The sequence below is a fragment of the Megalops cyprinoides genome, chromosome 6 (genome assembly GCF_013368585.1).
Source record: "Megalops cyprinoides isolate fMegCyp1 chromosome 6, fMegCyp1.pri, whole genome shotgun sequence".
NCBI lineage: Eukaryota > Metazoa > Chordata > Actinopteri > Elopiformes > Megalopidae > Megalops > Megalops cyprinoides.
Window position 1 is genome coordinate 40,368,359 of NC_050588.1, and position 25,429 is coordinate 40,393,787.

Genomic DNA, 25,429 nt, shown 5'->3' on the forward strand with positions numbered 1-25,429 from the left:
TCTCTTCCATTCACTCATCATCGACACTCATCACAGTAACTTACATTCATCACATTCTCTCTCTGCTGCATTCCTGTAACCATCACAGTCGCTTAGCACACTCACTCCTCATGATCCTCAGCAGATTAGCTCACTTCACAGTCTGCTTACTGGAGCAGGGCACGTAGGGGCAGATTTAATTTCATTTAATTTCATTTAATTTAACATGTCATTTCTGCCAAGACCCAGCCGCGTCTTACCTGTGCCTGAGGGTAGGGGGTTTGGCATGGCCTGGTGGGTGTGTGTAAGTCCTGGGGTGTCTAGGGGCTGCTGTTGCATGATGATGGTTCCTCCTCCCGTCTCTTGGGCTGCCTGCCTGTCTGCAGCATCGTTGACACAACCACAGTGTGCCTGGGGGCTCCGGGCAGGGCAGGGCAGGGCACAGAGGTACACACCTGTGTAACTGTGTGTGTGTGTATGTGTGTGTAAGGGAGTGGCAGGTAGAGACTGCTTGTGTTTAATGAGGTAACCACAGCCCCCAGGGCAGCAGGCAGGGCCTATGGGAGCCTGGCTGAAGCCTGGCTGCTCCTGCTTACTGCTGCTGTTGAAATAAAGAGCTCCTACACTGTACAGGGTTACTGGCTCCCCCAGCTCAGTCAGCTCATCTGTGTGTGCGCATGTGCGTGTGTCTTTTTGAGAAAGAGAGATGAGAAAAGGAAGGACTTCGATCCAGGTAGTGTCCACGTTGACACAGATCCCTTCAGTGACTGTGTGTGGCTGCAGTAGTGTTACTGTCTTTCCCTTTCTCTGAAATTCAGATGTGAGGTGGTGCTCTCTCTCTGTGCAGCAGTCAGGTGGTGCAGGTAAAGCCCTGTCTTTCTGTGTCACTGTGGGGAGTGAAAGGAGCTGGCGGGTGGCCTGGCACAGCACCAGGGGTGATCTGCATGTGCTTATCCATCGGAGCACAAAGCACCCACACCCCTCTCTTTCTCTCTCCCTCTCTCATTCCCTCTCTCCCCTGTGTTTGCTCCTTACTATCTCTCTCCCTGACTCCCTCTCTCTTCTGCTTTTGTGCTGTCTCTGTGTGAGCGTGTACAGTTTAGAAACTGAAAGTCAGTGTTGGTACTTTGCAGTGCTGGCAGAAGAGGGCCTCTTCCTGTCTGACAGTTTTCTTCTATGTGTGACTCAGGTACCCAGACACCCTGGCCCTCCCTACACGACACACGACATCGCCAAGGGACACCCCAACCTGGCAGGCACGCCCCCTGGCCATGCCTCCTCCCCAGGCCTGTCACAGGTACTCACAGTGCAGGCCTGGTGCTCTCCGCGCGCATGCGCATGTGTGTGTGTCTCTCTGTGTGTGTGTGCATGTACACGTCCCAGCCAGTCACCTAAAAGCCTGCTCATTCCCAACACCTTGCCACAGCACATTGAGTGTCAGTGAGTTAGACAGGTGTGAGTGCAGGGAATGAAGTAAGGCTGCTATGTGCAGTAGCATGGCTGTCACTAGTTCGTTGGAGTTTGATTGACAGTCTTACTGATTGATTACCCCGTGTGCATTTTTCCGACAGACGCAGATCCACATTAGTGCTTAAGTTCGGTGTCGAAGTGGATAAAAGCCGATTAACGCGAGCCAGCCGGCAAAGGCGGGAAGATGCTCCCTCCGGCGGGTTAAAGCTGTAGGATCAGTAGCCGCTCTGGCAGGTGCTCTTTGCGTAAAACATATCACGGCCTAAAAGTTAAAGTAAAAGTAACCGTTTTAAAAGGAAACGTGCCCCCATACTCACCCGTTTCAGTCAGGTTCCTGTTGGTTTTATTTCCCCGTTGCGACACTTCGCTGCCATCTCTGTGTCGCGACCGGACAATCGGAGGCTGCGTGTCACAGCGCGGGAAGATTTGAACTAACGGCTGCGTTTGGTCAGAGAGGCGGTTACTCTTCACCCTGCCGTTTCTGTGTCATTAGCCACCGCGGAGGCGCTAATCACAGCGACCGTGTTCCCAGCGATGCATGCCGTCAGAAACAGGAGAGACCGCTGTGCGGGTACGTTTTATTCCAGTTTAATCAAGTCTCTATATACTTAGATAATGTCTGGCCAGCTAACTACCTAGCTAGTAGTTTTAGTAGTTTTTGCTGCGGTGTACCTGTTAGCTGTAGCTGTAAAGGCTAGCGGTTTTTGCCAATGCTATGCGATCTCTTTACCATGCAGACGAATGCCTTGCTTGATTGGCAGCGAGTTATTTTGGCTAGTGAACTGCCAGCTGCCCTGGCTGGTGGACCAAAAAGTTAATTTTGGAGCATGCATGTCTTGGCTTGAAAGGGGATGAGAGTGTAAAGGGTTTATTTCAGTGTGAGGTGGATAGGATGACCTGTGGCTGTCCCTCCCTGTGAGTCCAGCCCTGATGGTGCTGCTGTGCTGTGGGTCTCACCAGGCCCCTGCTGTGGGTGGCAGTGTTTCTCGGGGGGGGGGGGCTTCCCTGCTGGTCCAGCTGCACTGGGTGTGTTGCTGTTAGGGGGTCATGGGTCATCCTGTCAGAGTTTTTAGCTTGTGGTTTTAATGGCTGTGTGTTTGTGTCCTTCCTGATAGTGTTAACATTCTGTGTGGTATGTGCATGATTTTGTGTTAGTTGTGCACACATTTACATGTGTCCATGTATGTGTGTGATTGTGTCTGTTATGTCTGAGCCCAAGACAGAATGACCGTGAACAGTCAGGCCATGAAAGATGAAAACATACACAGCAGACCCACACGCATACACGTGTGCGCACTCACACACAGGCACTTTCTCTCACACACACACGCGTGCGTGCAGGTAGACGCAGTGTCAGCGTGACTCAGCGGTTCTGCAGCGGTGTCTGCGTGATGTAAGAGCTCAGATTTCCCGGCACTGCTGTTCCTCTATTAATATCCCCTCCTGTGAGCTCAGCTTTAATTGCCCTCCCCAGCCAGCCCGAGTGCTGCTGTCAACACCAGCAACTCAAAAAGCACATTTGTGCTGCAGGGGCTTATGGGAAGTGAAGTGCAGAGTTAATTTAAATTCGGTTGACCATGGTTAATTCTGAACTTCAATTCCCACAATTCCCTCCTGCTAAATGTCACACAGGCCTGCCATGCTTTTGAGATTTCCCTGATCCTCTGCATCTGCAGCTGCTGCACTTCCTTGTTTGTGGTGACACAAAACCTCAGATGCACCTGCTAAAGTATGCTGCTCTAGGGCAGTTTCTAAAATTAGGAGCAAGTTTAAATACATTTCAAGTCAATTTAATGCAAATAACAAACAATTTCTGTTCAGGGAAAGTAACACATATGATTATGGTGGATTTTGAGCTCAGATATCACTATCAGATCTGCTGCTGTTTAGAGTGGCTGTGGTTTGATGTGAAATAATAACTGAATGCAATGTATGTCAGATATGAAAGGGTTTTAGAGCAACAGGCTGGGTTATTGGCTGTGTAGAGGCTGCGTTTGGGCTAGGTGTCTGTGTGGGTGACAGAAGGGTGACTGACTGACAGACAGACAGAGGCTGCGTTTGGGCTCGGTGTCTGTGTGGGTGACAGAAGGGTGACTGACTGACTGACAGACAGAGGCTGCGTTTGGGCTCGGTGTCTGTGTGGGTGACAGAAGGGTGACTGACTGACAGACAGACAGAGGCTGCGTTTGGGCTCGGTGTCTGTGTGGGTGACAGAAGGGTGACTGACTGACTGACAGACAGAGGCTGCGTTTGGGCTCGGTGTCTATGTGGGTGACAGAAGGGTGACTGACTGACAGACAGACAGAGGCTGCGTTTGGGCTCGGTGTCTGTGTGGGTGACAGAAGGGTGACTGACTGACAGACAGACAGAGGCTGCGTTTGGGCTCGGTGTCTGTGTGGGTGACAGAAGGGTGACTGACTGACAGACAGACAGACTGGCGGGCTGTGAGCAGGATGCGGCTTTGTCCCCATTGAGCCAAATTGTGACTCACTGCGTCTCTAACCCAAAAGATGAGTGTGTTCCTTCTGGCTTCCACTCACCAGTTCTTCCACTTTCTCTCTTCCTCTGCCTCCCTCTCCATCTCCTCTCTCCTCCTCTCTCCTCTTCTCCTCCTCTCTCTTTGTCTCCACAGTCTCCCTACGCCGCCGGGCAGAACGCTGGCTCCGCCCCGCTGGTGTACTCACCCCAGGGACAGCCAATGAACGCGCAGCCACAGACTCGCGCGGTAAGTGCCACGCTGCTCCGGGCCAGGGGATTGGAGGGGAGGGGGTGTCTGGTCATGGATAAGAAGGTGCACTCGCGCCCTGGGGAGGTCCACCTCAGAGAATGCGCTCCTCCAACACGCTAACACTTTGCCGCTAACTCTGCGCCGCAGTCCTGCAGGAAGACATCATTCATTTGAAATGACAGGGACAGGGCTGCCGTGTGCTCTCGTTCGGCTCGCGCTGTTTCGTCTCTGTGGGCTGAGTCACGACTTGCCCCTTCTCGGGTGCAGATTCCGCCTGTGTTGCTCAATAGCTGTGCTCGGGATCCAGCAGGGCCCACTCTGTCCTGTGATTGGCTGGGCAGTGTCACTGGATGCCGAGGTGGTAACAGATACAAGCGTGTGCTCGGTCACGTGCTGACAACTCCACCGGGGAGTTTGGCAGCCCCGCTGACGCCGGCATTCCGCTGTCTGGCACACGCTTAAAGCGGAAACGCTGAGCCCTCCGCCGGTAAACAGCCCCCATGCCTTCTGCAGTGCCCCTGGTGAGAGCACACACAGCTGCAGCCTTACAGCGGGACTGACCGAGAGCCACGCTGGACACTGTGTGTGTGTTACTGTGCCTTTCTTCCTCTCACATCTCTCTCTCTCTCTCTCTCTCTTTTTCTCTTCGTCCACTTTGCTGCCACCATCCTCTCCCTCACCACGCTCCTCCTCCTCAGTTTGCTACGGGTCCTCGTCCCACGCATCACCAGGTAATGTGCTCTGAACCCTCCTCTTCCTCCTGCATGTTTTCAGGCCAGTGTGTGTCACAGAAACAGATCCACAGACGCAGTGCTCAGAGCGTCTGCCTGAAGTCCTCAGTCTTGCGTTGTTGTATATAATTGTGTATATTTGGTACACTGTAACCAAATGAGATTGGCAGAAGTTTATATTCACGCAGTCACAAAGGGAGCTGAAGAGAAGTGGGAAGCCACTCTTTAAACCGAACTGTTTCCGGGACTGGGATTGGCTGATAGCCTCACAGTTCTGCACCACACTGCTGTGCCGTGCTTTTTCCTGCACTAGGATTGGCTGATAAGCCATTGACTTACAATTCCTGGCCTATTGCAAGTTTAGGGAATGTATCGACCGCGTCCTGTCCTTCTCTCTGACTTCGGCTCTGTCCCACCACCTTTGACCAAGGGGTTGTGTGGTGCGGGAGGCAGCGGTGGTGCACTGCTGTCTGTGTTTGCGGCACACGTGTGTGTAACGACCTGCTGAGTTTGTGCTGTAACAGTACGCGTGTGTGTAATGACATGCTGAGTTTGTGCTGTGAAGGCACATGTGTGTGTAATGACACGCTGAGTTTGTGCTGTAACGGTACACGTGTGTGTAATGACATGCTGAGTTTGTGCTGTAAAGGCACATGTGTGTGTAATGACACGCTGAGTTTGTGCTGTAATGGTACGCGTGTTTGTAATGACACGCTGAGTTTGTGCTGTAACGGTACGCGTGTGTGTAATGACACGCTGAGTTTGTGCTGTAACGGTACGCGTGTGTGTAACGACCTGCTGAGTTTGTGCTGTAACAGTACGTGTGTGTGTAACGACCTGCTGAGTTTGTGCTGTAACAGCACGCGTGTGTGTAATGACACGCTGAGTTTGTGCTGTAGCAGCACGCGTGTGTGTAATGACACGCTGAGTTTGTGCTGTAAAGGCACATGTGTGTGTAATGACACGCTGAGTTTGTGCTGTAATGGTACGCGTGTGTGTAATGACACGCTGAGTTTGTGCTGTAACGGTACGCGTGTGTGTAATGACACGCTGAGTTTGTGCTGTAACAGCACGCGTGTGTGTAATGACTCGCTGAGTTTGTGCTGTAGCAGCACGCGTGTGTGTAATGACTCGCTGAGTTTGTGCTGTAACAGTACGCGTGTGTAGAATAGCCAGAGCTGCGGGGGAGGATGCTAGATCTGGGAGATCTGGCAGGATGTGCATGGTCACATGCATGGGTGTGGAAACTGCACTGAGGCTCTAAAGAGTGCGCTGGCAGGTTGCACTCAGAGTTTGATTGAAATATGAGCAAAAGAGTGTATGTAAATTTTCAACAGCAGTTACAGCAAGTCTGATTTCCACACATATTCCGTCTGTTAGAAGGATCTAGAAATCACTTATCTCTGAAAGCAAAGTAAATGCATTCAGTTGTAGAAACAGAGTTAAATTGGTTTGTCTTGTTACTTAGCAACAGACACTTAACAGTTTCTGAATCATGCAGAAAATGCAGTTTGTGTGTGATATTATTGTTAATGAATTAAATTGTGAAATGCCTTGGTTCCAGCATCTGTCCTACTCAGGACATAAATTCTGCCCCTGTCTCCCACACTGCTGTGTTAGGCTGTGCCTTGTGCTGTATACATGTCATCAGTACTGAAACCTGCTCAGCAGTTTATTGTATGCTGACAGTTGTACTTTGGCTGGAATTAAGATTAGGTTTATAATTAACATTATTATTGGTTTATAAATCTCTCTGCTGAAATGGATTATACTCTGGCACATTACATTTCAGACCTCACTGCATTTCAGTCACACAACTTTGTATAAAAGCATGAAAAACACTGGTGATACATTTCAGTAGAGGGAAGGAAGAAAAGGAGGAAAACGTACAGACCTGACAGGACCACTAACCTGATGTTTGTGCCTTAAAACCCTGTGCATGTAGACTGCTTGCTTTGAAGGCAGTGAGTATTGGGATGTATGTTAGCCCACTTGTAAGGATGTAATTAAAGCGTTTCAGTAACCTTCTACACCACGAGCTCAGCCTTGCTCTTTCTGATGCCAGTGAAGACAGAGTGAGGCCAGGGGCACTGGCCCCAGAACAGTCTTTTTTTCAGTATCTTATTGTAAAAGTGAAGATTACAAAGCGAAAGCTGATGCTTGTCCGTGGCTTGGGGCTGGTCTCTGGTTATACAGCGCCCCTCTGGTCAGATACATGCTTAACAGGCATACAGATCTTGCACAGCAATAATACGTGTGTGTTAGTGTAAGAGAGGGACATTTTTAACAGTTGTGTGCATATGTAGTTGTGTATGTATGCTGTGTAGTAAGATATGTGTTTAATAGTAGTTGTATGTGTTTGTAGTGTAGGAGAAGGGCATGATTCTGGTAACAAGTGTGTATGTGTGTGTGTGTGTGTGTACAGTAGGACAGGGATGTGTTTTTAATAAGTCGTGTTTGTGGTGTAGGAGAAGGACATAATTTGTGTGGTAGTGTTGTGTGTGTAGGGTAGTAGAGAGGCATGTTTATGGTACTGTTTTGTTTGTACAGTATTGTGTGTGTGTGTGTAGTATTGTGTGTGTGTGTATAGGGTAGGAGAAGGACATGCTTATAGTAGTATTGTGTGTGTGTAGGACATTGCTGAGTGAATGGCAGTGTTTGGCCTCTGTCCTGCTGAACTGTAGAGGGCTGTAATTTCAGACAGTTTATGTCTCTCCTCCCCGCCTTCCGCCTGAATTTATTATTTGTTTCCACTGCAGTCCTGGAGCAGCTGCCTTTTAACAAGGGGAGCGAACCCAGCGCCCTGCGCCGAGCTGGGCTTCCTCAGCACATTCACCTTCCAGTGCATTTCATGTTTACACTTCTGACGGGCTAAAAATAGGCCGCGTCCCGACCGACTGTTTACTGGGACTGTTTGCTCAGCGCGGGCCGGCTTTGAGCTCTCTGCTTCGGCCTCAGAAACAGGTCCTGGGGTCCGGCAGGCAGAACAATGGGCGATTGTGTCTCCACAGAGACGTGGCTGGCTGGAGACGTGCGCTCTGATGCTGTGGAAGATGACTCGCTCTGATGTCCGCCCCATAAACGTCTGGCCTCTCCGTCAGCCTGGCTGACAGCACTCTGCTTCCTCCCCCTGTTCCTCTGCCTCATTCCTGTCTTTCTGAGCAGGAAGCTGATGATTCATGGAAATGCATTTGTCCAGTGACATCAACCCCATGTGTTCGAACCCATATCTTTGTGATTACACGTTACTGGAACAGCGTGTGAGCTGTTTTTGTGGGAGTGTGTTTTGCTGGGTGGTATTGTTGGTGTAGTGCAGTGTTTCTCAGTCTTACTCCTGGAGACCCACTGTCCTGCATATCTTCTATCTATCCTTGCTCCAAACACGCCTGATTAGTGTCATTAACATGCTCTTGATTAAATCAGGTGTGCTCAGTTAATCAAAAGCCTGACGCTCATTGTGCCGTTTTGAAGTTGTTGAAGTTTGCCGTTCGAAAGTATATCGTACTAGTTGCCCTTTAGGCTGTAATTGTAAAAATCTGATAGTACTGCGTCCTCAAACAGACCTTGCTCTCAGCTGAGAACTGTCTCATTGTGGAACTGTACACATCCTGTCCCCGTACTGTCGCTGTACCTACTGTATGCACTTTTGTAAGTCGCTTTGGATAAAAGCGTCTGCTAAATAAATAAATGTAAAATGTAAAAGTGCCACTGATGTGTTCAGTCAAGTAGGTAGAGCAAGGATAGATAGAAGATGTGCAGGACAGTGGGCCCCCAGGAGTAGGATTGAGAATCAGTGGTGTAGTGCCTGATGTCTTCCGTCATGTAGGCTCTGAACTCTTCTTCAGTGTGTTTTGACCCCTGGGGGTTCCCTGTGGGTGTGATTTTTTCCAGGCATATTAACACCATTCAGCAAGTAAATCAGCTGAAAAGCATTTTTCATTGATGGAAAAAAAGTATTTGAGCATCTTTTAAAGGCCACAGACCCCTTATAGACCATGTACAGTAAAATACATCAGAAGGAGTGCATCCTTCAGACACTCTCGGGAAATGGGCTGTGTTTGCCTCCTTCCCACACCTGTCTGAGGGTCATGGATGGCAGTCACAGGGTAACATGTAATGTGTGACCGTGGGTAGCAGTGACCGTGGGCTTGGTCTAATACGGATTAGCGCAGTCACAGTGACAGGCTCAGTAACAGGCGTAGTTATTGTCATGGCCACAGCTGCAGTGGTGTGATGCTTGACACTGAAGCTGCAGTAGAGGGTTGCTGTCAGAAAGCTCCTGAGTGAGAGCTGTCATTCCACAGGACAGAGTCTAGTAGCCATGTGAAAGAGCCAGTCTCTCTCTCTCCTCTTCTCCAGTGTAGCTGGAGTTTCACTGGCTGCTTCCTGTGACTTCCTTTCTCCCTGTCAGTGTATTGGCAGGAAGCGGCTTTAGTGCGTAGCATGTAGCATCGGGAGGCTGTGGCTGCTGCCCCCTGCCTGTGGTGGTAGGAACTGATGGGTTGGAGTCGCAGTGGGGACTCCTGGAGCTGGCAGCCCTGTGCTAATAGAAGCAGACAGGGACAGACCTGCAGCAGCACAGAATGTGACTTCCTGAAAACCTATCCATGTAACGTGCTTCCGTGCTAGTGAGTGAGTGAGTGAGTGAGTGAGTGAGTGAGTGAGTGAGCGAGCTTGTGCACATGTGTTTGTGTGTGCGTGTGTGTGTGTGTGTGTGTGTGTGTGTGTGTGTGTGTGTGTGTGTGTGTGTGTGTGTGTGTGCACGCGTGCGTGCTACACTCTGTCCCCCGCACTCATCAGCTTGGTTTCCCATTGGCTTCTCTCTCTCTCCTGCTTCACCCCAGGGAGGATTCAGGCCCATTCAGGTAACGTGAGATACATGGATGTGCATGAGGACCCTCCCCCGCCTGCTGACTCCTCCTGCCTGACCCCCCCCACCCCGAGCCCCTGACCACACCCAGAGCCCCTACCCCCCCCATCTCTGACCCCACACAGAGCGCCCCCCCCATCTCTGACCCCACCCAGAGCCCCTACCCCCCATCTCTGACCCCACACAGAGCCCCTACCCCCCATCTCTGACCCCACACAGAGCCTCTGACCACCTCTGAGTTCTCCATCAGCTCTGACTGCGATACAGAGGTTCGAGCCAGTCATTTTCCTCTTTCTGTCATTTTCAGCCCATTGAGAATGTTTATATACTTCAGTGCATGCATGAATAAAAAAGTGTTCATATGTCAGAAGTGCTTGATGACTTGGAATGAAGTCCATTGAAAAATGCTCTTAGCGCTCGTTATTTTAAACTGATGTTGCTGCGTTTTTCCACATCCACCTGCCTGACCATCCTGGCATCTGTGTGCCGCAGCATACGATCATTTCTCACCATTTTCTTCATTTCCAGTCAGTTCGGTGCTTGTTGAAAGACTGAGTGTAACTGCCACCCGGTCGCTGAGCCTGGACTGAGCTGGCACTGCCCGCCGTTGCCAATCACGGCTCGGGTCAGAGCTTTAACCACACGGAGCAGGGATCTCTGAGCCCCTGTGGGGGGGGGGGGGGGGGGCAGCCTGTGCGGGATGTGCTGTGGGGGGGCAGCCTGTGCGGGATGTGCTGTGGGGGGGCAGCCTGTGTGGGATGTGCTGTGGGGCGTGGGGGGGGGGTTGTGGCGCTCCCATCCTGGCCGTATCTGCCGTGCACCGCAGTGCTGTTTGCCGGCTCGTCTCGTCTGCCGCTCGTTAATCGGGGTGTAAAGTTTTACATCCTTTCCAGCAATGCCTGGCAGCACGGCACAGCGGGTTGGTGGTGGAGTTATCGTTTGGAGCAGGGTGCGGGGCTGCTCCGTCAGCTCCCGGGAGCACACGTCTCCCTGTGGACAGATGGCTTGCTGGTGTCGGCAGCCTGTATTTGCATTTGTGTCAGGACTCAGTTTAGTGTTATTTCTCCGCTGCTGACTGGTTTTAAAGTCCTGTGCTGCTCCGATGTTGTGCTGCAGGCCCGTAGAGAGCTCCATGTTCCATGGCTGCTTTAGGGTCTTTGTTAGGAGACTGATGAGTCTCTGCAGGGTGAGGGGATTTCCGCCTCTCATTACCGCCCTCTGGTGGCCGATCAGGCCGCTGTGAGTGGCTCCGATGTTGCCCGTGTGAGATGCGCTGGGATCAGCACTGTGCTACAGAGAGTAATTAAAAACAGCGTTCTGCAGCTTCTGTGCTGCTGACATACATTCAGCCTCTCATCTGCTGTTTAACGGTCTGTCAGCACCAGCATGAGCTGCACGGTGAGTAATTACCACTGACACTCACTCCTCTGCTCAGAGTGTGTCAAACAGTATGATCGGAGTGTACAGTAATGCCTGTTTCAGGGAGGTGGATCTCCCACAAACCCAATCCACCCTGCTGCTCCGCTGCCCCATGGACTGTCCCTGCCACTGAACTCCTGCACAGTGCAGTGAGTCGCTCAGCAGGTTCCAGCACACATTAGCTTAAAAACTAGCTAGCAATCTCAAGCAGTTCTGCTAATTAAAGGCCCTCCCTGAAAGGTGAGGTTGTTTGTGAAGTATGTTTAATATTCCATCCATAGCCGTATGTTTGACAGGTTTTCTGGACATGCTGCAAACATGTGTTTGTCACACAGTGCATGTGACAGTGGCTGACCATTATTTTTTTTCAAATCCCCTGAAAGATTCTCAGCCACATTCTTGGGTTTATTTTATTCTAATCTCTAATCTGGTGAGGATAAGATCACCTGTGTTATATTTACATTTGAATGTGTTTCCGCAGTGTGTGAATCACTGTCATGTCCTTTGGGCAACCGGAGTGCTTTTGAGGCACCCAGAATATACGAACAGGTTCACTCTTTTTCTCATTTTGGCCCTGATCTGAGGAAATAAACCAAGGGCAGTTTGGCAAGCAGAACACCTCACCCAGCCTGCGTCATGGGAAGCTGTGTGTGAGGCGGACGTAAACTTGACCTGTTTATTTTGAACACTTTTAATGAAGAAGGGCCTGCTTATGATATGGTCCTGGCTGGGTGTGAGAGAGCAGGTCTCTGCAGGCTGTGGCTCTGTCTCCGGGGTCTGAAACTCGGGGCGTGTTTCCGGATGTTCGATTACCTGTGTTGGAGTGAGGAGCAGCAGGCAGTGAAACAGAACACTGGGATCCATTCTCTCATATTCTCCTCTCTCTCTTTCCCTCACTGTCTCCCTCCCCCTCTCTCCCCCTCTCTCCCTCTCTCTCTCCCTCCCTCCCTCTCTCCCTCCCTCTCTCTCCCTCTCTCTCTCCCCCTCTCCCTCCTTCTCTCTCCCTCGCTCTCACTCTCTAACTCCCTCCCTCTCTCTCTCCGTCTCCCTCCCCCTCTCTCTCCCTCTCTCTCTCTCTCTCTCTCACTCTCTCTCTCCCTCTCTCTCACTCTCTCTCTCCCTCTCTCTCTCCCCCTCTCCCTCCTTCTCTCTCCCTCTCTCTCACTCTCTAACTCCCTCCCTCTCTCTCCCTCTCTCCCTCTCTCTCTCTCCCTCCCTCCCTCTCTCTCCCTCTCTCTCCCCCTCTCTCCCCCTCTCCCTCCCTCTCCCTCCCTCTCTCTCACTCTCTAACTCCCTCCCTCTCTCTCCCTCCCTCCCTCTCTCTCTTTCTCTCCCTCTCTCCCTCTCCCTCCCTCTCCCTCCCTCTCTCTCCCTCTCTCTCCCTCTCTCTCCCTCTCTCCCCCTCTCTCCCCCTCTCTCCCTCTCTCTCCCTCTCCCGCTCACTCTCTCCCTCTCTCTCCCTCCCTCTCTCTCTCCCTGTCTCCCTCCCCCTCTCTCTCCCTCTCTCTCTCCCTGTCTCCCTCCCTCCCTCCCTCTCTGTAGTTTTTCCAGAGGGCTCAGATGCCTCCGGCGCGGGCTGCCATTCCCAGCAGCAGTCCCTCCATCCGGCCGGGCTCTCAGGCGCCGAGCGGTGCGCCAGTGTACAACCCAAACCAGGCCATCCGGTCGGGAGCACAGACCCCCAGCGCCGCCGCCGTGTACCCCCCAAACCAGCCCATCATGATGACCATGACCCCCCTGCCCTTCCCCTCCCCCCAGGCTGCACAGTACTACATCCCTCAGGTGAGACTGTGTTCATCTGCTTCAGTGCTGTGTGTGTGTGTGTGTGTGTGTGTGTGTGCTGTGTGTGTGTGTGTGCTGTGCCGTGTGTGTGTGTATGTGTGTGTGTGTGTGTGTGTGTGTGTTGTGTGTGTGTGTGTGTGCTGTGCCGCGCGTGCGTGTGTGTGTGTGTGCTGTGCCGCGCGTGCGTGCGTGCGTGCGTGCGTGCGTGCGTGCGTGCGTGCGTGCGTGTGTGTGTGTGTGTCTGTGTGTGTGTGTGTGTGTGTATGTGTGTGTGTGTATGTGTGTGTGTGTGGGTATATGTGTGTGTGTGTGTTGTGTGTGTGTGTGGGTATGTGTGTGTGTGTGCCGCTGCGTGTGTGTGTGTGTGCCGCTGCGTGTGTGTGTGTGTGCGCGTGTGTATGTGTGTGTGCGTTGCTCCCTCAGTGATGGCACCCCCTCTCTCTGCAGTACCGGCACAGTGCCCCCTACGTGGGTCCCCCGCAACAGTACTCGGTGCAGCCTCCGGGGCCCGGAACCTTCTACCCCGGGCCCGGCCCAGGAGACTTCCCCACGCCATACGGTGAGGCACCCCCCTCCCACTCAGAGCTGAACACACACACATACACAAAAATGTGTGGAAGCAGTTGACAGTAATGGATTGGATTGAATTTTCTGCCTTCTCTCTGATTGGATGTGTGCTTATTTTTCCTTTTTTCCTCCTCTTCAGCGACGCCCCCTTACTACCCTGGGCAGACGGTGTACCCCCCCTCCCCCCCCATCATAGTGCCTACCCCACAGCAGCCTCCGCCCGCCAAGAGAGAGAAGAAGCCAGTGAGTGTTCCTGCCCCAACGCACCCCCCTGCGGGGGGGGGGGCTCTTTAAGCTTCAGTCTCTCCTTCAGTTAGAGAGTGATCCCTTAACCGGCAGTAAGGCACAGATTGAGGGTAATGCTGTTGACTTAGATGCAGTGGGGTTGTAGGGACTGTGGCTTTGGAGAGGAAGGATTGGGAATAATGCTGATGGCTTCAGTCTGGCGTTTTCATTGCTCTCTGTGTTGTGATTGGTGCAGAGCCAAAATCTCGGTACGTATGTAATTTCTGCTGCGAAGGTCCAGCTCTCCTCTCAACCTCACTCCCTCTCAGAGCCTTCTGCTGTCCACAGCAAAAGGCTTTTTAAAAAGGCAGAGGGTGATGGTGCAGCTGAAGGAGAGTGCTAAGCCTGGTGTCTAAGCGCTGTGCTGCAGTGTGTACTTGCTGTGCCGCGGTGTGTAATCGCTGTGCCACGGTGTATACACGCTGTGCAGCGGTGTGTAATCGCTGTGCCACGGTGTATACACGCTGTGCAGCGGTGTGTAATCGCTGTGCCGCGGGGTGTACACGCTGTACCGTGGTGTGTACTCGCTGTGTCGCGATGTGTGAGCGCCGTGCCGCGGTGTGTACGCGCTGTGCCGCGGGGCGTGAGCGTGTGTGTCAGGGCAGAAGGCTCGGGTGCGCTGTGCCGCGGGGCGTGAGCGTGTGTGTCAGGGCAGAAGGCTCGGGTGCGCTGTGCCGCGGTGTGTAAGCGCTGTGCCGCGGGGCGTGAGTGCTGTGCCGCGGCGTGTACGCGCTGTGCCGCGGGGCGTGAGCGCTGTGCCGCGGTGTGTAAGCGCTGTGCTGCGCGGCGTGAGCGTGTGTCAGGGCAGAAGGCTCGGGTGCAGACTCTGTTGCTTTAGTGATCTCCTGCTGTTCCCTGCCACTGCTGTTCCAGATCCGGATTCGGGACCCCAATCAGGGCGGGAAGGACATCACCGAGGAGATCATGTCCTGGGGCGGCAGCGGGAGCCGAAATCCCACCCCGCCCTCAGGAAGACCCTCCTCCACCCCCACCCCACCGCAGGTAAGGACAGTACAGCTCTTTCACGATTGGCTGAGAGGAAATAATTAGCCGTGTCCTTTATCACGGCTGGAGCCTTTATAATTCATTAGCCAAAGGCTGAGATGAGGCCCACCCACCCATCCACTCTTGTGGTCATGCTGATCTACAGACCTGACAGCTGAAGTCTTGTATTGCTTATTGTTATCAGGCTGTGTGGTTTAACTGTCCATTGACTGTCAGTCATATCACGGTTATATCTGCTTTGATAGTGATTTGGTCGTGTCAAACCCATACACAGAAAATCTGAGTGCCATTTGAGCAGATGGGCGATTAGCCTGACCTCTGACCCTGACTGTGCAGCTGTGTTGGCTGTCCTGTCCTGGCTATGCTAACATTTCCTCCTCGTGTGTGTGCCATTTCTCTGTATGCTGTGTGTGTGTGTGTGTGTGTGTGTGTGTGCCATCTCTGTGCATGCTGTGTGTGTGTGTGTGTGTGTTTGCCATCTCTCTGCATGCTGTGTGTGTGTGTGTGTTTGCCATCTCTCTGCATGCTGTGTGTGTGTGTGTGTGTGTTTGCCATCTCTCTGCATGCTGTGTGTGTGTGTGTGTGTGTGTGTGTGTGTGTGTGTGTGTGTGTGTGTGTGTGTGTGCCATCTCTCTGCATGCTGTGTGTGTGTGTGTGTGTGTGTGTTTGCCATCTCTCTGCATGCTGTGTGTGTGTGGCCGTGCTGTCTGCATTGTTGGTTTTGTCTTTATTATCACATTTTGCCTCCGATCCCTGCAGCCGAGCAGCCAGACCCCAGATCTCAGCCACACCCCGGATCACGGCCGCACCTCCTACAGCGTGGAGACGCCCCCGCTGCCTGTCCCTGTGGCCCCTGACTCCACGCCGGCCGCAGGTCTGTGCTCCCAGCATGCACCTCTCCCCCGCGCGCCGGAAGGCAGGACAGACAGGGCTGCAGTCCACTGCCTGTCTCAGCGACTCAGCGCCCGTCTCCTCTCTCCCTGACTGCAGATGACAGGCCCAAACTGGAGGCTGCTGTGCTGAAGGCTCCGCCCGCTGGACTGCAGCTCCCAGAGGCCCCCAGCGACCCTGCCCCGGGCCTCCCGGCAGCCCCGCCTCCCCTGGTCAGGCCTGACACACCCGAGCTCGCGGGAGAGGGTGAGCCGGCCGAAACGCTCGCCCCCTCCCAGGAGCCCGAGGCAGCCTGGCCCCTGCCCCAGCCCCTGCCTCAGCCTGAGGGGTGGGACCTGGAGAAGCCTCTCCCAGACCCCGCCCCCACAGCCCCTGCAGGCCCCGCCCTCAGGGCTGTGAACGGAGTGGCGGACAGGGACACCGATTCCCCGGGCTGCGACGTGGGACCCACCGAGTCCCCCTGCAGGGAACCAGCCCCGCCCCAGCCCCAGCTTCCCGCCCCCTGTCCCAGCACGCACCCCCAGGAGCCGGGCTCCGCCCCGGGGCAGGATAATGGCCCCGCCCCTCCCGCAGGAGCCTCTGTGGCTCCGGTCCCCCTGGCCACCCCCTCTCTGGTTAACGCTCCTGCTGCATCTCTGCCGCCCCCTCCTGGGCTGCTGCTGCCAGTGCAGCCTGCGGCCGAGGCTGGAGATGCCAGGAGTCAGTCCCTGGGAGCAGAGTCTGCAGAGCGCCCCCTCCTGGCGGGAGAAGATACAGAAATCACAGCCAGTGAGGAGCATCCCCAGCCACTAGCCAACTCCAGAAAGAGTCCCATTACAGGTACGGCTCAGAAAGAGTGGTGTTACATGTATGGCTCAGACAGAGCCCTGTTACAGGTACAGCTCAGAAAGAGTCCCCTTAGAGGTACGGCTCAGAAAGAGTCCCGTTACAGGTACGGCTCAGAAAGAGTCCCGTTAGAGGTACGGCTCAGACAGAGTCCCGTTACAGGTATGGCTCAGACAGAGTCCTGTTACAGGTACGGCTCAGACAGAGTCCCGTTACAGGTACGGCACAGACAGAGCCCCGTTACAGGTATGGCTCAGAAAGAGTCCTTTTACAGGTACGGCTCAAAAAGAGTCCCGTTACAGGTACGGCTCAGAAAGAGTCCCGTTACAGCTACGGCTCAGACAGAGTCCCGTTAGAGGTACGGCTCAGACAGAGTCTTGTGAGAGGTATGGCTCAGACAAAGTCCCGTTACAGGTACGGCTCAGAAAGAGTCCCGTTACAGGTACGGCTCAAAAAGAGTCCCGTTACAGGTATGGCTCAGAAAGAGTCCCGTTAGAGGTACGGCTCAGAAAGAGTCCCGTTACAGGTATGGCTCAAACAGAGTCCGTTACAGGTACGGCTCAGACAGAGTCCCGTTACAGGTACGGCACAGACAGAGTCCCGTTACAGGTACGGCTCAGAAAGAGTCCTTTTACAGGTACGGCTCAAAAAGAGTCCCGTTACAGGTACGGCTCAGAAAGAGTCCCGTTACAGGTACGGCTCAAAAAGAGTCCCGTTACAGGTACGGCTCAGACAGAGTCCCGTTACAGGTACGGCTCAGACAGAGTCCCGTTAGAGGTACGGCTCAGACAGAGTCTTGTGAGAGGTATGGCTCAGACAGAGTCCTGTTACAGGTACGGCTCAGAAAGAGTCCCGTTACAGGTACGGCTCAAAAAGAGTCCCGTTACAGGTATGGCTCAGAAAGAGTCCCGTTACAGGTACAGCTCAGAGTCCATTACAGGTATGGCTCAGAAAGATTCCCGTTCGATGTACAGCTCAGAGTCTGTTACAGGTACGGGCTCAGACAGAGCCCAGGTAGAGGTACAGTTTCAATAAAGCCGCAGTAAAGCTTTTACTTTATTGAAGTTGTGTCCAGTTGGGTCAGCCTTTGAAATAAGACAACAGTACACAACAGGATACTTTGCCATAATGTCCCGAAATGATCGTCTCTGTGACGTGGCTGTGGGAGGCTGTAATCTGAATGGTTAGTGTATTCAGTGTGATGCTGTGATCTGGATGTGCAGTCAGAATGTGTTGATGTTATGATCTGAGTGTCTGTCGGTCTGAGCGTTTCTTATGGGCTGAATGTTGCTCCTGTCTCCTCTCTCCCTGTACCAGCTCACCCCACATCTGCTTCACCAAAGACCTGGAAGAAACCAAATGAAGACAGTGGGGGGGGGGACGTGCTGGAGACAGAGACGGAGGTGAGTGGAGTGAGACAGAGGGAGGGGGGAGAAGGAGGGAGGTAAATGAATAGAGGGAGAAAGAAAGAGAGAGAGAGAGGGAGGTAAGCAGCATTCAGTGGAGAGAGAGATTGGTAATCAGGGTGCTTGTTGGGGAGGGAGGGTGAGAGAGAGAGTAAGGAGAGAGCGATTGGGTAGGAGGAGGGGGGAGTACCCATGGCCTTCCAGGCGGATGGCGTATGTGGGTGAGAGTTCACAGGAAAAACGGTTCCACATGTGGGACGGGGAAACGTGGGTGCTGGTGATGGAGACCCCCTTTATCAGAGGAGACAGACTGCATCCCACTGCTGCACTGGATTAGAGGAAGCTTTGAGCTCCTGGCCTCCTCTCTCCTCTTCCTGCCTCCTCTCTCCTCTCTCCTCTTCCACTCCTCGCACAGGAGCCTCCCTGCATACAGAGCGAACACACACCTCAGACTGTGCCTTTGAAGCCGTTATGTAACCTGTAATAACACCTTCCCCCTCAGTTCAGCAAGAGGCCGAATCCAAGCCAGCGCTGCTCCAGAATCAGCATCAAACACTGCCGACAAAATTGATTTCTCTGTTTTCTTTATCATGCAAAAGTAAAATCTGTCTTTCAGTCAGAGGAGTTATTTCTGACTGTAAATTATTAGTTTATTTTTGGAGTTTATTTTTGAGGGATGTTTTACTTTACTATATTATAGTGAGTGAAAACGCAGATACAAGTCTGTGCCGTAACAGCTGGCATGGTTCGACAGACCTGCACAGTATGTGGATGGGCTGAGACAGTGGGCTTTGTGAGGGGGAAGAGTCACGTACCCAGCGAGTCTTCTCTGCTCTCCCCTGCAGGTGGGTCCCGGGGAGATGGAGGCTGGAGATGCAGCCTTGGAGGCGGAGCCAGAGCACAGAAGCCCACCCCCCGAGGAGGCAGAGGAGCCCCTCATCCCGGAGGAGAACGGGGAGGCGGAGCTAGAGGCGGAGATCATGCGGAACGGGGCAGGGAATGCCTCCGAGACGGAGAGCAGTGACAGCGGCTTGACTGCAGGAGAGAGGGACAGCTCCACCAGGGCGGCGCCATACCTCCCTCAGGAAGGTGGGCATCGGAAGGGCTCCCCCTGCTGCCCAGTGGTGCCAGTGCACCGCCTTCACACTTTACTCTGAAGTCAGACTCACCCCTAACCTACATTCCTGCATGTGCTCTGTATTAGAGCTGACATACAATGGGCTGAAATTAAGCTTAAGTTGCCACATTGTGTGAACTGCAATCCTGGCATTTCAGTGTTGTGAGTTTTTTTAAGCCGGGCAGTTTGGTGGTGACCCCCCCCCCCCCCCCTCACAGGCCTTTGTCCCGCAGAGCCCACGCAGACGCACAGGAAGAGGCAGTACGACCGGGACTTCCTGCTGGGATTCCAGTTCACGCCGGCCTGTGTGCAGAAGCCTGAGGGCCTGCCGGCCATCAGCGACGTGGTACTGGACAAGGTGACAGAGCTCTGTCTCTCTCTGACAGCACTGGGACCGAGCACACACCGGTCCCTTTCTTTAACGTTTAACACACTGTGTTTGGGTTTGAGCTCAGCGTATGCTGTGGACAACACTGTCTGTATTTGGTTTGATTGCAGAAAGTAATGTGTTCAGTGTTGTGATAAAAGCTTGTTTAGTTGTTCATATGCTTCCTTATGTAAGCTCACACGGTGTACTCTAGACAGACTGCTCAACTGTGGTGTCCCTCACTCCCATGATTCTCTGTACCTCAGAGATGGCCCCAGTCGTCTCCCTTTGTTGTGGGAGACAGTCTGGCGCCCCCTGCTGGCTGACTGGCTGTGTGTTCCTGCAGATAAACCAAAACAAGCTGCCATCGCGAGCCGTGGACTCGCGGGTGATCTCCAGAGGGCCGGACTTCACTCCCGCCTTCGCCGACTTCAGCAGACAGATACCGGGAGGACGAGGAGCAGCAGTGAGTCCTATACACACACACACACATACACACACACACACACACACACACACACACACACACACACAGACACACACACACTCTCTCACGCTTACACACACACTCACACGTACACACTCTCACTTACGCTCACTCTCACATACTCACACACTCGCACACACTCTCACACATACACACACTCACCCTTACACTCACAAACTCGTATGCTCACTCACACACACACACACACACACACACACAAACACACACACACATTTCTATCTCAGTGTCTGGGTGACGCTGTGTCTCTCCCTTTCTCTCGCTCTCTCGCTCTCTCTCTCTCTCTCGCTTTCCTCTCCCTCTCTCTCACTCTCTCTCCCTCTCCCTCCCTCTCTCCCCCTCTCTCTCTGTCTCTCCCCCTCTCTCTCTCTCTCTCTCCCTCTCTCTCTCTCCCTCCTTCTCTCTCCCTCTCTCTCGTGCTCCCCCCCCCCACAGCTGATGTCCGTGGGTGTGAGAAGGCCGCAGCCGCGTAAGATCATCATGAACGTGTCTGTGAACGACGAGGTGCAGCTGAAGAGGGCGGAGAACGCCTGGAAACCGGGCATCAAGAGGGAGACAGGCGGAGATGACCCCCAGGCCGAGAAGACTCAGGTGGGGCACACCACACCTTCATTAATCTGGGTGTAGCAGCTCACTCATAATCACACGTACTCAGGTGGCTGTGGATGTGGTGCGGAGTGAATGTGGTCTTTTTCAGTATTTATGGTTTGTCTGTGGACTTTCCTTCTTCTTTCACAGTATGTTCATAGAGTATAAGGACATGTCAATCAAACCTAAACTAATTGTGCACGTGCCTGTGTGTGTGTGTGTGTGTGTGTGTGTGTGTGTGTGTGTGTGTGTGTGCACTTGTGTGTGTGATCCCCAGGAGCTGTTCCGAAAGGTGCGCAGCATCCTGAACAAGCTGACGCCGCAGATGTTCCAGCAGCTGATGAAGCAGGTGACAGACCTGACCATCGACACCGAGGAACGGCTCAAGGGGGTCATTGACCTTGTGTTTGAGAAGGCCATTGATGAGCCCAGCTTCTCCGTCGCCTACGGCAACATGTGCCGATGCCTTGCCACGGTAACCCCGGTGCCTCACCCATGAGTCTGTCTCTCTCTCTCTCTCTCTCTCTCTCTCTCTCTCTCTCTCCCCCTCCCCAGGGCAGTGTGTGTGAACTTCTCTCTCTCTCTCTGTCTGTGATTGTAAGCTGCAGGCCCTGATGTCTGATTGGTGTGATTCCTTTAATGAACACGCAGATTAATTTGCATTGCACTCTAATTCTGAGTGTTTCTCTTAGAGTGCAGTGGTTTTAGTAGCAGCTCACATAATTAGCTGAAAGCTAATGATTAATGAAAGGTGTATGCGTCCCCTCCCCCACGCCCGATATATGGCTGTAACTGCTGTGCTTTCCATTCAGCCTGTCCTCTCTGTATAGTGACCTTCCTCTCTAACTGCCCGTATCTGGTCACTGTATCTGGGTGGCATGCTGCCTTTAGGTCCCCTCTCTGTTTCTGACTGCAGTTATCCACCCTCACTTGCTGTCCAAGCACTCCTCTGTAGGTGTAACTTTCCCCTCACTCTGTAACCACCCCTCTCTGGGTCTAACTGCCCCTCTCACTCTGTAACTGCCCCCCTAACTGCCCCTTTATCAAATGTACCCCTTCAGCTCAAGGTGCCGATGGCAGAGAAGCCGAACACCACGGTGAACTTCCGGAAGCTTCTGCTGAACCGCTGCCAGAAGGAGTTTGAGAAGGACAAAGTGGACGACGTGGTGTTCGAGAGGAAGCAGCAGGAGCTGGACTCTGCCGCCTCGGTACCTCACTGCCCTCAGACACCACAACACACTACAGATACAGCACCACCATGCACCGTTCAGGCAGGAACACCGATAACTTCCCACGCGCTGGAAAATGCTGCGGCACCATAACGCCCAGGGCGCCTCTTGAGCGTGTCCCGTGGGTCTCTCAGCTCTCCTCACACCTTGTGTGCCATGCTAATATGAGCTATTCACTATTCACTACACCCCTTTCCAGAGCAGTGAGTAGTATGCCGCAGTACATCCAGACAGACAGCTCAATTCACTTACTCACCAAAGTGAGCACTCATAATATGGCAGTATGCAGATTGCTAAGGGCATTTTTCACTAAACCCCACAGTGCTGGTCATTAAGGAAATACAGGCCACTTTTTAGAGCTTTGTGATTGGCAGAGGAGCCTCTGTGTGAATGCAGGCGAGTGAGAGGGAGCGGCTGCAGGAGGAGCTGGAGGAGGTGACGCTCTCTGCGTGAATGTGACGCTGTCCGTGTGAATGCAGGCGAGTGAGAGGGAGCGGCTGCAGGAGGAGCTGGAGGAGGTGACGCTCTCTGCGTGAATGTGACGCTGTCCGTGTGAATGCAGGCGAGTGAGAGGGAGCGGCTGCAGGAGGAGCTGGAGGAGGTGACGCTCTCTGCGTGAATGTGACGCTGTCCGTGTGAATGCAGGCGAGTGAGAGGGAGCGGCTGCAGGAGGAGCTGGAGGAGGTGACGCTCTCTGCGTGAATGTGACGCTGTCCGTGTGAATGCAGGCGAGTGAGAGGGAGCGGCTGCAGGAGGAGCTGGAGGAGGTGACGCTCTCTGCGTGAATGTGACGCTGTCCGTGTGAATGCAGGCGAGTGAGAGGGAGCGGCTGCAGGAGGAGCTGGAGGAGGTGACGCTCTCTGCGTGAATGTGACGCTGTCCGTGTGAATGCAGGCGAGTGAGAGGGAGCGGCTGCAGGAGGAGCTGGAGGAGGTGACGCTCTCTGCGTGAATGTGACGCTGTCCGTGTGAATGCAGGCGAGTGAGAGGGAGCGGCTGCAGGAGGAGCTGGAGGAGGTGACGCTCTCTGCGTGAATGTGACGCTGTCCGTGTGAATGCAGGCGAGTGAGAGGGAGCGGCTGCAGGAGGAGCTGGAGGAGGTGACGCTCTCTGCGTGAATGTGACGCTGTCCGTGTGAATGCAGGCGAGTGAGAGGGAGCGGCTGCAGGAGGAGCTGGAGGAGGCCAAGGACAAGGCTCGCCGGCGCTCCATCGGCAACATCAAGTTCATCGGCGAGCTGTTCAAGCTGAAGATGCTGACGGAGGCCATCATGCACGACTGTGTGGTCAAGCTGCTGAAGAACCACGACGAGGAGTCGCTGGAGTGCCTGTGCCGCCTGCTCACCACCATCGGCAAGGACCTGGACTTTGAGAAGGCCAAGGTGAGCCGGGCAGGGCGGGGCTGGGACAGGGCGGGGTCAGGGCTGAGGCAGGGCTGGGCTGGGACAGGACAGGGTCAGGGCTGAGGCCGGGGCGGGGCTCGGGCAGGGGCGGGGTCAGGGCTGGGGCATCTGCATGCTGCATGGCACCCTGATAGTTTGACTTTTTCAGGGACGAGGCAGCCTTGGCGTTACCCCCTGATCGGGGCGGCCTCCTGCCCGGTGGCTCATGTGTGTTGGCATGACAGCAGAACTGGGATTTGGGCCCAGCCTTCTCTGTTCAGATCGGTTCAGAGCAGCAGGTCAGGGCAGCCTGGCATATGCTGTGAAAAGCTGACTGTGAGAGACAGAAACCCCCCCCCCAGCACACACACACACACACACACACACACACACGCTCACACACGCACACAAACACACACACACACACACGCGTGCGCACACACACACACCTCCACCAGCTGCAGCTCATAGGCAGGATCTCTCTGGGCCAGGTCCATGTGTGTGTGCATTCACACTAGCGTGTGTCCCTGACACCACAGTCAGTCTCCAGTCTGATAGCTGTCCCTGCCTCTGTGGATTCTTCTCTATGAAACTGTTTCTCACCCTCAGACTGGCAGTTTTGGCATTCCATCACAGGCTTTGTTAAATCACAGCTGGCTTAGCAGCTGAAACCCCTGTTCTGTGGCTGTGTGACTGGCTGTTAGACTCTTCTGATACACTGTCTCTCCAGATGCACTGTCAAAAAAACTTTTTTATTCAACTTCAACAAAACCTTTGAAAAATTATATGAATTTTGTGGAGACGCTGGTCCTTGTGTGTATGTTACATACATTCACCTCACTTAATTACAGAGTGATGCATTTTTTCTGATCTTGTTCCCTCTTAAAGCAGTGCGGCGCACAGGATATATCCACTGACTGATGGTGTAATCTCTCACATAAAAACACGCCACAAATGAACCTCAGAGGAGAAGACAAGGTGGTCTGGCTTTCACTGATTCCGGATCACCACCAAGGGCACGTCAGTTTGCCCAAGAACCAGTCAAACCCAGAAAATGTATTGGACACACCAAGCATTGATAAATCAGCTGTTTCAGGGCTGTTGGCTTGGCTTGCACTGTGGTATGTCCTAAACGTGCCTCTGAGGGTTTATTTTTGAAAACTTTTCCCAGCCTGAGCAGAGACGTTGTTATGCCTCCACCTTTGGTTGTGAGGGTGTTCTCTTGACCTCCCATGCTGTCAGCCTCGTCAGCTGCTCCAGGGAAGGAGCACATGTAGGAGAGGGTGGAGCTTTGGGTGAGAGTGTAGGAGAGGGTGGAGCTTTGGGTGAGAGTGTAGGAGAGGGTGGAGCTTTGGGTGAGAGTGTAGGAGAGGGTGGAGCTTTGGGTGAAAGTGTAGGAGAGGGTGGAGCTTTGGGTGAGAGTGTAGGAGAGGGTGGAGCTTTGGGTGAAAGTGTAGGAGAGGGTGGAGCTTTGGGTGAGAGTGTAGGAGAGGGTGGAGCTTTGGGTGAGAGTGTAGGAGAGGGTGGAGCTTTGGGTGAGAGTGTAGGGGAGGGTGGATCTTTGGGGAGGGTGGAGCTTTGGGTGAGAGTGTAGGGGAGGGTGGAGCTTTGGGTGAGAGTGTAGGGGAGGGTGGATCTTTGGGGAGGGTGGAGCTTTGGGTGAGAGTGTAGGGGAGGGTGGAGCGTTGTGTGGAGATGAACTGAAAGCATTGCAAAGCGCCTGGATGTATGCAGCTCCTCTCGCTGTGTCTGCTGGGTGCTGAGCGTGTCAGCAGAGTGTGTGCAGAACAAGGTCTCGCCACAGAGTGTGTGCAGAACGAGGTCTCGCCACAGAGTGTGTGCAGAACGAGGTCTCGCCACAGAGTGTGTGCAGAACGAGGTCTCGCCACAGAGTGTGTGCAGAACGAGGTCTCGCCACAGAGTGTGTGCAGAACGAGGTCTCGCCACAGAGTGTGTGCAGAACGAGGTCTCGCCACAGAGTGTGTGCAGAACGAGGTCTCACCGCAGAGTGTGTGCAGAACGAGGTCTCGCCACAGAGTGTGTGCAGAACGAGGTCTCACCGCAGAGTGTGTGCAGAACGAGGTCTCGCCACAGAGTGTGTGCAGAATGAGGTGCTGAGCGTGTCAGCGGAGTGTGTGCAGAACGAGGTCTCACCACACTGCTCCTTCCTCAGCCACGCATGGATCAGTACTTCAACCAGATGGAGAAGATCGTGAAGGAGAGGAAGACCTCGTCACGCATCCGCTTCATGCTGCAGGACGTCATCGACCTCCGACTGGTGGGTG

General features: G+C 53.7%; 1 protein-coding gene across 4 annotated transcripts in view; it reads left to right on the forward strand.

Moving 5' to 3' along the window:
* eif4g3a (eukaryotic translation initiation factor 4 gamma, 3a) overlaps positions 1 to 25,429 on the forward strand; it is a 41,620-nt gene that overhangs the window by 8,583 nt on the left and 7,608 nt on the right. For 2 of the 4 annotated variants that reach the window (XM_036531111.1, XM_036531112.1), the window contains exons 3-21: positions 1,169 to 1,276; positions 4,082 to 4,174; positions 4,876 to 4,908; positions 9,753 to 9,773; positions 12,740 to 12,979; positions 13,427 to 13,538; positions 13,686 to 13,789; positions 14,705 to 14,833; positions 15,596 to 15,710; positions 15,827 to 16,546; positions 17,870 to 17,955; positions 18,804 to 19,047; positions 19,294 to 19,433; positions 19,789 to 19,908; positions 20,383 to 20,538; positions 20,813 to 21,010; positions 21,597 to 21,743; positions 22,908 to 23,144; positions 25,318 to 25,422. In XM_036531111.1, the coding sequence (XP_036387004.1) occupies positions 1,169 to 1,276; positions 4,082 to 4,174; positions 4,876 to 4,908; positions 9,753 to 9,773; positions 12,740 to 12,979; positions 13,427 to 13,538; positions 13,686 to 13,789; positions 14,705 to 14,833; positions 15,596 to 15,710; positions 15,827 to 16,546; positions 17,870 to 17,955; positions 18,804 to 19,047; positions 19,294 to 19,433; positions 19,789 to 19,908; positions 20,383 to 20,538; positions 20,813 to 21,010; positions 21,597 to 21,743; positions 22,908 to 23,144; positions 25,318 to 25,422 (3,108 nt within the window). The remainder of the gene's footprint in view (positions 1 to 1,168; positions 1,277 to 4,081; positions 4,175 to 4,875; positions 4,909 to 9,752; positions 9,774 to 12,739; positions 12,980 to 13,426; positions 13,539 to 13,685; positions 13,790 to 14,704; positions 14,834 to 15,595; positions 15,711 to 15,826; positions 16,547 to 17,869; positions 17,956 to 18,803; positions 19,048 to 19,293; positions 19,434 to 19,788; positions 19,909 to 20,382; positions 20,539 to 20,812; positions 21,011 to 21,596; positions 21,744 to 22,907; positions 23,145 to 25,317; positions 25,423 to 25,429) is intronic. The other 2 variants (XM_036531113.1, XM_036531114.1) reach the window with 2 other exon arrangements.